The sequence below is a fragment of the Balaenoptera acutorostrata genome, chromosome 8 (genome assembly GCF_949987535.1).
Source record: "Balaenoptera acutorostrata chromosome 8, mBalAcu1.1, whole genome shotgun sequence".
Classification (NCBI taxonomy): domain Eukaryota; kingdom Metazoa; phylum Chordata; class Mammalia; order Artiodactyla; family Balaenopteridae; genus Balaenoptera; species Balaenoptera acutorostrata.
In genome coordinates, this window is record NC_080071.1 from 96,737,928 (window position 1) to 96,749,804 (window position 11,877).

Consider the following 11,877-nt stretch of genomic DNA (forward strand, 5'->3'; position numbering starts at 1 on the left):
GTAATTCCACAGTGAATAGCCTCATTTCTGAATAAATATTTTAATTTCTTTTTCTAGTTTACCTTCTAGATAGATTCCTAGAAGTGGGATTGCTGGGTCAATAGGTAAATTAATGTAATTTTGTTAGGTGATGCCAATTGTCCGTGCATAGGGATTGTAGTATTTAACATTCCTACTAGCAACGTATGAGTGAGTTTTGCCGGCAAAATATGCTGTCAAACTTTTTTTGCCAGTCTCTTGGTGAAAAATGGTATCTGTGCAATTTTACTTTGTATTTCTTGTATAAGCAAGCCAAGTGAGATGTTTGTCTATCTTTGTTTTCTAGTTTTTCTGATCAATTCTATTTTTTTATATTTTATTTTTCAGAGTCAATACAGATTTGTATGTGAAGCTATTCTGAAAGTTTATGAAGAAGGATTTGTTAAACCTTTAACGACATCATCAAATAAATAAGAAAGCAAAGGTCTGGGATATGTGTTGGGAAACTGCTTTCCATTATACTCACTGTGCCATGACACTGCTTACGGGAAATGGCATCTGAACAGACCAAAAAAAAAAAAAAATGAAGAACTAACAAAAACTGAAAACTTCAGCACTGTTGCACTTTATGTTTCAAAAAAGAGTCACTCTCTCAAAATCTGGAATTCACGTGTTTGAAGACTCGTTCACGCTTTGCTCCGAACAAATAGCGAATAACTGAGTATGTCCGGGTAATTTACGGACTCTTGCGGTGGTACCGTGCAGTCCGCTTCTGGTGGACTTGCCACAAACAAGGCCCAGAATTCTCGTCGTCTCTGCTGTACACCTGTATCTTGAGAGCAAAAAGAAGTCAACGTCAGGAGTCAGCTCTGGTGTTTCCCAGTGATTCACGTTCTTACTCTACTGGTTACCAGATGTTACTTTTTAAATGTTAGCAATATCATTCTCAATATTAGCCAATACACTGCCTATGGATGCAGCACATCTCTCCCTACACCTCCCCCCATAGAGACCTGCTGTTTGGAAGAAGAAAGGTGGAATTTGCTTCTCCCAGGAAATGCTGCACATTGTCCATTTACCAGCATCTTATAGAAAGTATAAATAAGAATCTACAAATTTTCTTGAATTTAATAATGTAACATATTTATCATAAGGTTGGCTTATTCCAAATCATGTGATTTCACATACTTGATGTAAAGGAATGCATGCATTGTGTCTTAACCCCTTAAGTGCCTTGAGACGTCTTTGTATGTCTAATGAAAAGGCACTCCTTTGACCCCACTAGGAGGTATGTATGTATATTGTACATTTACAGTTTTATGCATTTTGAATCAGTTCACATTTTTTAAAATAGCTTCTCGTATTGAGAGTTATGCAGTCAAAGAAGAGTAATGAAATTCTATTTCTTACTCAATTCCTGTATTTTGCCACAAGAAGCCAAGATAATTTGTGTTCTACTGAGTGAACGCTCTGCTGCTATGGAATTATTCAAAACCTGCACATTCCTTTCCTGAGGGACAGGGGTTACAGTTCAGCAGCTGAAGTTAAAAGATGCTTTATTCTTCAAATTTCTTATTTATTTTATCCCTAACTTTAGAAATAGCATCTACTATACACATTAAAGTTAAACATATGGATACTCTAAACTAAAGTTAGAGCAGCTAATTGTGACTTGTTTCTATCACTAAGTAAATGATCAGCATTCATTTCAGTTCTTACCAAGCTTTGTTCACGCTGGTCTGTTGGTTGGGAGACCACAAACGAGGGATGAAACGTCATGGAGTGTTTCTAATTGTAATCCCTCAATAGCTGAAAGGAGGGCTTTCTTGTCATTTTTGTGTACAATTAAATTGCTCCAGTTTATATATACTTATTAAGTTATAAGCATGTTAATATGGAGAGTTTTGATTGTCCAGCCTGATGAAGGACCTGCTTCCCTTTAAGGATGTGTATATTCTCCTCTTCAGGTTTTTTAATTTTTAAGTCCTCAGAGAGATAGAACTTTGAAATTGCCCAATTTTAATATAAGTGGAAATTTTCTCAGCTATTGAAATGTTATATTACACAATTACTTTCTATGGATTATGGTTAAAATAGATTCACTTACTCTAGTGGTTTCTGAATATTTGTGTATAGTCTTGATAAAATTTACAGTTGAATGGTAGATATTTTGGAATGTCATTTAGTATGAGCGGGAGAATGTACATTTTTAAATCTTCAGTATAATCTAAATGATGTTATTTCAAATATTCAAAATCCATAATAGTAAATTTTAGGAAGTTAAGTCCTAAACATTAATAGCCAAGATACCAAATACATTATTGTATTAAAATATTTTACCTTTTTTTTAAAGAGAAAAGTAAGCATGACCTTTATGTCAAAGAGAAATTCTTGTATCTATTTCTGAATTTCACAGTCAAGACAGTGTAAGATAGTAAATAACTCCGTACAGTCTTTCTTGAACATTCCGCTCGTTGCCAGCAGATAGATGTGATTCAGGCTGCTGTACGACATCATGGTAAGTTGAAAAGTGAAAGAATAAAATGTCAGGGATCTAAGAATTAATAACTGTTTTGGCAGTAGTTTTTCACCTGAATTAAAAAGAAAACCTATCCTAACTATATGGACAGAATATGACAACCATAGATAAAAAGATAAAGTTATATAGACATAAACAGATAAATGTCATGGTTGTCATGTTCTTTGATTTAGGGCTCTGTTTACACTTCTGAGAGTAGCTCTAATAATTTGTTGGCAGTGAGCACTTCTGCCTTTTTAAATCATTAATGACAGGCTTGTGGGATCTTAGTTTCCCGACAAGGGATCAAACCCTCGCCCCCTGCAGTGGAAGCGCCGAGTCCTAACCACTGGACGGCCAGGGAAGTCCCTGCCTGAGAATGTTTTTAATCTGTTCGTCAATCTAAATAGGGTTCTAGGAATAATCCCAGCTTTCATACACCAAGTAGTTCTAGATTCCACTCATATCAATGTAATAGTGTGTAACAACGTGCCAGATTTCTTGTATCTAAACTACCCTCCCCCTCCAGCGGCCAGTTCTCCCCCCCCCGCCCCCACCCTCCTGCAACACACACACACACACACTCAAGAAATCAGTGCTGACTGTTATTCTCACAACTGGAAATAGGTATTGGTGAACCAAGGGGCTTTTGTAAATGCTAAGAAATGTTTGTAAAAACCTTTCCTCTCTGATTTAGGATGGTTTTACCAGGTTCATTTTCGGTCTTATACTGAACATCTGGTTTGTGTCAGCACTGTGTACATAGGTTGAGGAATATTTTGGAATAGACCGCATTCACAAGAGGCATACCTGGTAGTATTTGTTAAACCAGTGCATACATCCGAAACCAAGGCAGAGTAAATAGCATAAGCAACCCTTTCCTTTGTGCGGCCTGCCCAGCACAAGTGGGGGGCGTTGACCATGTTGGTTAAGAGTAAAGAGAAAATTTACAGATTAAAAACTGACTTCAAGTGTGTAAGCTATGTTAAACCATTAAGACAGGTGCTTGAAGGTTTCAAGTGCTAATATATGCACGTAGAGATGCTTTTGTGTGATGATGGCATGTGTTGTTTCACAAAGGCTAATACTAACAAACAGGGGTAAAGGACCTGTGGTACCTGTAGAGTTGTGTATAATCTGTTGGCAGGTCTGACCAGGTCTGACCAGGTATTGGAACAAAGGCCTCCCGTCTACACCACAAGTACTACAACCTGAGCGCTGAAAGAAACTTGAAAGATTTTATCCAGTCTCACCTTCTATTCTTATAGGCAACGTATGTGAATATCATAAATTCTTGTGAAGTTTAGTCTGTTTCAGTTCAAGAGTTATACTCAGGCAGTGTTTTTACTTAATAACTTGATGACCTTAGAAGATGTCATTTAATTTAGAGAACAAGTAGGCTTTAAAAAGCAATCCTAATTAGGGCCCCAACTCTGCTTGTCATGCTTCCCTGATAAACAGTAGCTTCTGTCAAGTATTTAGGCTGATACACATGCAGTGTGAAAACATTCTGAAATGCAAATTAGAGGTCTAATTTTTAAAAGCACTTAAAACATAGAACTAAGATTTAGAATGTATGTCCACTTATAATTAAATAATTTATGTTCATAATGTGAACGTGCAGTAGAATTAAAGCATTACTTGTTTTATAATCTTATCGGGAAGGGAGAAGGAAACAAGAATTTTTAACAAAGTTCTATTTAATATCCATGTTTTGAATATTTAAAGGTATTCTGATGGTAAGATTGCCAAAGTAGTTTTGAATTCATAAAAATTATTTATGCCACAATAATGTGGGATATGTTTACACCTCTTTTATTTTGTAGTAATTATTTTGTAGTTTAGGCGAATTTGCATTTAAGTCACTTACATTAAGGTAAATATTTGTTGAAACAAACATCTTTTAATAATAAGAGGAGAGAGGTAAATTATGCCACAGCTTTCTTGTATGTAAGCTGCCATACCAACAAAGTAACTATATTAACACAGCTTACTTCCCACGTTTGCTTCAGCTAGCCAACCACAATTTCTGCAACCATTTTTATTTTTTCTGGTGTTTCCTCTAAGTAAAATACCTATGTTTTTAAAACCCACTGGATTAATTTTATCAAATATCAGAATTACTGATCTGTTGGCAAAGATTTATTGGGGTCTCTGTGATCACAACACAGCTTGTAGCAACTGTTTTATAAAGTTTTTAGAGAATTGTATAGCTCCAAAGGTATTTGTATAATAACGAACCTTATTTGAGGGCTAACTGCGAATAGATAATTTCAGCAATTTTATAGAGAGCCCATGAAATTAATCCCTAAATTGTACTTTTCTGGTTTAACTTACTTTACAAAATCTGCAACTATTTTCAACACAATGTTTTATTACACACAGACTTCATTTATTCTCAGCAGCAATTCCTACAATAAGCCTTTCAATGTTATCAAAAACAAGCCCTATTTCAGTGAGAAATTAGACATTTTATTTTTATAATCTGGGTGAAATTGTTGTGGGTAGACACCAAATAGTTATTTCTGTTTCCATATCTAAATTTGCTGCTACTTATTTGTATGTTTTTCTACTGCAGTTTACTGTTGATTTCTAAAGCTTCCTAGTCATTGTTACCTTTATTGTAGTAATCCAAGCTAAATGGGCAGCCAGAGGTGGAATCCACCGGGGTACCATCCATCAACATTGACTAGGTAGGGTTCAGCGCATAAATAAGTAAACCAATTTTTTTTTTAACTTACAAAGTGAAAGGTATTAGCAATATTGCAAGTTAAAGACTACAATTTTAGGAGGAGGTTCTAATGTTTAGCTTCCTGAAACCTTTTAAAATTTCCAATGCAGGAATGAAAATGTTTGAAAGCCTTGTAAATGCTCGTAGAAGTTTCAGTTAAACACTGTAGAATTTTCCTACCTATTGTTGTATAAATGATATAGAAAATATTTTTCTATGGACAAAAGACTGAAAATGTTAACTTCTTTTGCTTCATTGTTTAAAAAGGAAAAAATGATATTTGTATGTCTTTCATGCTGTAAAGAAATGAATGTATCTTTCAAATGTTATTAGAATTAAGACTTGATTCTAAGGATACTCTTTGTTTAAAAAAAAAGTTAGCAAGGGATTGAAAAGGAAAGGAAGAGTGTTTTCCACTTCATTATACAAAATGCAATTTTAGAAGAAAAATGTAATTTTCTTTATAAATAAGAGCAATCATTATTGAAGTATATTTCAATATTTCAAATACCTTCTTTTTCACTTTGCTTTGTGTTAACTTTAGAAGAGAAATTTTCAAAAAAATGTGTGCATACTGTTTTTAAGTGTAAAATAATTGAATTTTAGACTTCTGGAGTGTGTAGGGGTACATGTGTTTGAGGGTAAGCGTTCGGCTCCATGCGTTTACCGTGAAGGAAAGTTCTCAGGCTTTGTCACTGTGCCAGCCACAAATGAGGACAGCAGTCTGAGCGCGTGACTTCGGTGAAGCCAGAAAACCGTGCCTAAGTGTCACCACAGTAAATATGTGCAGAGGCCCTGACAAGTAAATAGTTTGGTTTCTGTTCTCAGTATCTTGGACAGGTAAGACCACTGAGCCCAACTCTGACGTGTAGCAGTGGTGTCTTATATGGTTAAGGGTTTATTACTTTAGCTGAACAGAAGACAGAAAGAGCCCTACATTTTAAACCAACAGGCATAATTTGTTCAACAATTTCTTTGAAAGGTAGTATTTATTATTCATCACTCACTAAGCTTGGCTCAGTGGGGCCTTTGTTATGTTGACTCCTACTTCCATCCCTCCAACTTAAAAAAAAAATTATTAATCTCCCTTTACGGTAGTCTTTGTGAAGTAAGGTAATCTTTTCCTTCATTGACTTTTGTTACAGTTGTTGAAGGATTAATATCAGGCCCCCTCAACCCTGAGAGTTTCCAAAATTTAGCAAATACTACTTCTGATAATCTTAACTAAAATGTCACATTGCTACATGAAGTTACCACCATGAAGCCATCAAGGAGACTCAGCCCTACTTACAATCTTAGACTGAAAGAGGTGCTGATTTGTGGTTTCACTGTAGTGACACTTGAACCCGTTTTACCTTTTATTGAAAGAAGCTTTTTCGTTTCTACTCCTGAATTGCAGTGTTCCATTTTTTTGCCTTCCTGAGCAGGAAAATTTCAACCCAATTCTGGGAGTCTCTGGCACTCATCTTTTCCCACCCTTCAGTTAGTTGACAAGATTATTCATGCTTTCTTGTGTTCTGTAGAGTAGGTCAGATTTCAATGCTGAAACTGATTTCTTGAATTTCAAACAGCACTTTATTTCATGCTTACTACTGACTTAATTTATACATTTAAAGGTAAAATTTATCCCAGGAGTTTTGTAAATATGGAAAAATACAATGGATTAGCATGTAGAACTCATTGGATTGGACCCAAGTTTAAATGCTTTACCATGATCTCTTGATCATTTGATATTTAAAAGGTAACTTGTGTGATTTTAGCTTTGCCACTTTTTTGTAGTTTATTTAGCACAATAAAGGCTCTTGCTGGACTCTGAGTCCTCTCAGCTAGCTTCAGCCAAGTTGGGTTCACTATAATCATTCTGCTTTGCATTTCTGTACATTACTTGAACACCTGGAAACCCATCTGTTTGGTTTTGAGTTGTATTAGGCGTTAAGTCAGTGCTTCACCACCAGTAAGTTGAAGGGGGCAAAGTCCTGACACTTCGTATACATGTTGAGGGGCAGGATTTAAGAGACTAAAAGTTTACATGAAGCTGTTTTCGTTTTCTGTCATTAGAATATTTCTGCTTTTAGGCAAATAAAAGCTGTCCAGCCGGTGTTCCTGCAGCACCAGGGAGCTGCAGTTACAATCCATACGGTAACCTTTTCAAATAAGAAACGCTAGTCTTTATTTTCTACAGTGTAGGCTCGATTTTAGGACAGATAGTTTACTATACACTCATCAAGGATATTTTTAAGTAGTAGTTTTAAAAATATTTCTATGTAGAGGCTGTTTTAATTTGGGAATTTTTTTTTCTTGTAACAGGTGCTATATGTAAATATGAAGGGCAAAAAGTCATTTAGTTAAAAGTCTAGTTTATTTCCTAATTAAATTATGATTTTACATATTTGCTGCCATTTCACGTTTGATTGTACTGAACTAAATGGAATTAGCCCCTTAATTTTTTAAATTCTCTTTCCCTGTTTCACAAAAATATCTCTTTCCATATGGTTTCCCATAGTTAGGAGACAAGCTTAGGGTTCACTTAAAATGTTTAAGCTTGAATTTGGTCAACACTGGATAATTTGAAATCATCACTATGCATTTGTCACTGCAGCTTACTGTGTGCTTGAAAGGCTTTGTGGATTTGTCTTAATTTCAGTGAAAAATTAGAATTCCTGCAATGAGTTTCATGTAAAAAAAACTATGAATACTAACAGCAAACAGGATAAAAATGTTGATTTGCATTAAAACTGTTTTAACCCTAAGAGCAGTTTATGTTATGTGAAATGCTATTATTATACATATTTTGTTGGCCATAATTCATTTTGATTGAGAACTAGTTGTTCAGGTTCAAACGTGAAAAAACTCTAGCTGTGACTTTAAATTGTTCAACTGCAAAATAAAGATGTGCTTTAGTAATTTAAGTATAGGAGTTTTGAAGATTATTTTATGGGAGTTTTTGTTGTTGGGCTTTTCAAACAATGGTTAGTTTTTTTCATTAGTGGGTGATTATAAGAGACTAGGAGAATGCTAAATGCAAAATTTATTTCTAGAATTACTCACAGAGTGGCTGTGTTTGGGGGTGGGTGGGTCAGTCAGGAACTAAAAGGGATTTAGAAGATTAAAGAATGTCTGATGAGAAGCTCCTCCTTCACTGTGGCCTCCGCTGGATTCTTCTTCTCCCAGCCCCAGCCTCTCTACTCCGGTATTCCTACCCTGAGACCTTGTCAGTCAAAGTAAAGGACCTCTCTTCGTGTGTCTGAAGCCCACTTGCCTTATACCTTCCCCAAGAGCAGTTAGGTATGCCGTTTGTCATCTGTAAGAAAATTTCTTGGAGAAAATAATATTTAATTTTGTATCTAGAAATAAGAAGGCAAAAGTAAATGCCATGCCTCTTTTCTTATGTATGTGATACTACGAACAGTATAAGGAAGACTCAGGAGGAGTTGTGAAAGCCTCTTTCCCATGCCCCGCCCCTAAGAATAGTACCCCTCAAACCAATGGCAACCTTAAATTTCGTGTCTTCTAGGGGAAAATATTGCACAAGCATTTGCGTGTACATACACGTTTTGTTAAGGCCAAAGGGATTGTACAATATATTCTGCAGCTTGCTTTTTCATCTTGTAAGTATATGCATACCAACACACTCAGATCTACCTCATTCTTTTGACTCACAGCGCTGACCTCCATCATACGGGTGGATATGCCGTAATGTAACTTCTTGATGGACATTTGTTTCCACTCTAGAAACAACGCCGCAGTGAGCACCCTCGTGCAAATATTTTCACTAATCACTGCAAGTCGACACACAGGGTCAGTTTCTAGCAGGAGGATTGCTAAGCATTGGGCACCTGCATTTTTAAATGTGAATAGTTCCTCTCAGAGAAGATTATATCACTTTATGCTTCCACCAAACATATAAGAATGTCTGTTTCCCCACATTCTGATTAGGACTGATATCGAACTTCATTTATTTGCTCATCTCATGAAAGAAATATTTTGACATACATTGTACTTATAAAGAGGTTGGATAGATTTTCATATCTTTATTGATCTCTTATATTTCTTGTTCTCTAAATTCCATATCGATATCCTTTGCTCACTTTTACATCAGGTTGTTTATAGCTACTTTATTTATTTATTTATTTATTTATTTTTGGCTGTGTTGGGTCTTCGGTTCGTGCGAGGGCTTTCTCTAGTTGCGGCAAGCGGGGGCCACGCTTCATCGCGGTGCGGGAACCGCTCTTCATCGCGGTGCGCGGGCCTTTCACTATCGCGGCCCCTCCCGTTGCGGGGCACAGGCTCCAGACGCGCAGGCTCAGTAGTTGTGGCTCACGGGCCCAGCTGCTCCGTGGCATGTGGGATCCTCCCAGACCAGGGCTCGAACCCGTGTCCCCTGCATTGGCAGGCAGATTCTCAACCACTGCGCCACCAGGGAAGCCCCATCAGGTTGTTTAATGTTTTATTTATATGAGATGTTGGAAATTAGTCATTTGACAGTCAAACGTGTTGCAAAACCTGTTTCATATGGTGTTCTTTGTCTTTTGACTATTCTTATTTGGGACTGGGGGGTATGATGATATTTTTAATACTTTTATAAAACAAATGTATCAATCTGCACCTTTAAGACTTACAAATTTGGAGCATACTTGCAAAAGCTTTACTCTAATTCCTATTAACATTCTATCTGTGACTGAAGCTTTCTTAACCACCATCCAAATAACCTACTCAGTATACTGGCACTCTGCTTTCTGCCCTTGCCCCCCGCTTGCCACCACTGACCACTCTTAATTATGCCAGGGTTCTGCTAGTTCCACCAAGTACCTTGTAAGCTTACTAAAACCAGCTGTGTTTATTTGCTAACCTACATATGCAAATTTACTTATCTTCATTATATCATTTAATTAATTATATGTTACATAAGCCAATGAAATGTGCATGTGAAAAGAAAAAGGGTAGCGTTTTTCCAAAAGCTTTACACAGGTGTCATTAATACTTTCTCGACGTCTGAAAATTGGTATGAACAAGACAATTATGAGAGACTAACAGAAAAAAATCGATATACTTGGGGTCTGTTTTCTGCAACAGACTAAGGGATTATAATTGAGCTCAAACAAACGTATTCTTAGAGCTGGGCACGCACATAGCCCCGTGCACACGAGCGGCCTTCGAGAGTCCCAGAAATGTGTCAGAGCTTTCCAGAGCCCCTCTGCACATCTGACTCCCCAGCTTTTCATTTTGAGCTCTGAGTTAGGTCAAAGAAAGTAACAATTCTCTGGGATGGGCTTTGAAGTTCTGGCTGTTCTGCTCCCTCAGGTGGCCCTTTGGCTGCTGGTTTCAAGGCTGCAGAGGAACTGGGGAGAGCGAGCTGAGACCCAGGCCCATTTAAATGCCGCAAAACTCATTGCTCTTACCAACATTCAGCTATTTTCCTTGAATAAACACCTCTGGATTGTTGCAAGCCTTTGCTTGCTATCCAGAGTTTGAAAAAAAGTTAATTCTGACCAGGTTTTTTGGTTGCTTTGCTGGATTTTCCAAGGTCCCTACTCTGCCGTTTTCATGGACTGCACTTAACCCCTTGCCTTCAGACTCCTGGTCTTCCAACACATTCACCCGACTGTGTTCTGATTGACTTCTGGCTGTTGCCAGGAACCAGATCCACCCTCTGAGGACAAAGATTTGCTACCACTGCGAAGATCCAGAAGCCTGTGAAGTAGTTTCCACCTAAACTCACAGCTTCACCTCCCACTGCTTTCTCAGGCATTATCAGCACCAGGAATGAGGTACAAAGCCCCTGAACTGCAATTGCCCACCACTGTGTTTGACCCTCACAACTGTGTCTCCATTTTACAGATGAGGAGTTAAAACTCAGTTTATTCTTTGGAAGTTAAGTAGCTAGTGTGTCTAGGAGGTGTCTGACTCTACAGCCAAAGTTAATATTCTTTGAGAGAAATTATTTTTAAAAGAACAGTACCAGTTTATATGTTTGAAAAATCATTGCCATAACTTTGACCTCATATTTCTAAATCAATTTTTGGAAAATAGGCATTTAAAATGTGATGATTCTCTCTTTAAAGGAAATTTGAGGTTTGGTTTATTTTTTTATTTTTTATTTTTTTAATTAATTTATTTATTTATTTTTGGCTGTGTTAGGTCTTCGTTTCTGTGCGAGGGCTTTCTCCAGTTGCGGCAAGCGGGGGCCACTCTTCATCGCGGTGCGCGGGCCTTTCACTATCGCGGCCTCTCTTGTTGCGGGGCACAGGCTCCAGACGCGCAGGCTCAGTAGTTGTGGCTCACGGGCTTAGTTGCTCCGCGGCATGTGGGATCTTCCCAGACCAGGGCTCGAACCCGTGTCCCCTGCATCGGCAGGCAGACTCTCAACCACTGCGCCACCAGGGAAGCCCTGGTTTATTTTTAACAAAACTAAATTCAAATTTTTTTGTGTATTTGGTTTATGTAAAATTAAATGAAATCCTCTTAGGTATTGAAATAGGTGTAGAATCACAGGTTTTAAGATCTGGAAGAGATCTCAGGAAGCATCTGTTCTAATTACCCCATTTGATTTTAATTTTTTTTAAGATTTATTTATTACTTATTTTTGGCCGCGTTGGGTCTTAGTTGCAGCACGCGGGATCTTTGTTAAGGCACGTGGGACTTTCGTTGC

The 11,877-nt window shown here is 37.4% G+C and overlaps 1 protein-coding gene across 4 annotated transcripts in view; it reads left to right on the top strand.

Annotated features, from left to right (window-relative positions):
• PTPN4 (protein tyrosine phosphatase non-receptor type 4) overlaps positions 1–8,137 on the top strand; it is a 184,214-nt gene extending 176,077 nt beyond the window's left edge. For all 4 annotated transcript variants that reach the window (XR_009009090.1, XM_007181267.2, XM_057551667.1 and 1 more), the window contains one exon: positions 367–8,137. Coding sequence is in view for 3 of the 4 variants with exons in the window: in XM_007181267.2 (XP_007181329.1) it covers positions 367–453 (87 nt within the window). In the remaining variant the exon portion in view is untranslated. The remainder of the gene's footprint in view (positions 1–366) is intronic.
• The last annotated feature ends 3,740 nt before the right edge of the window (positions 8,138–11,877 follow it).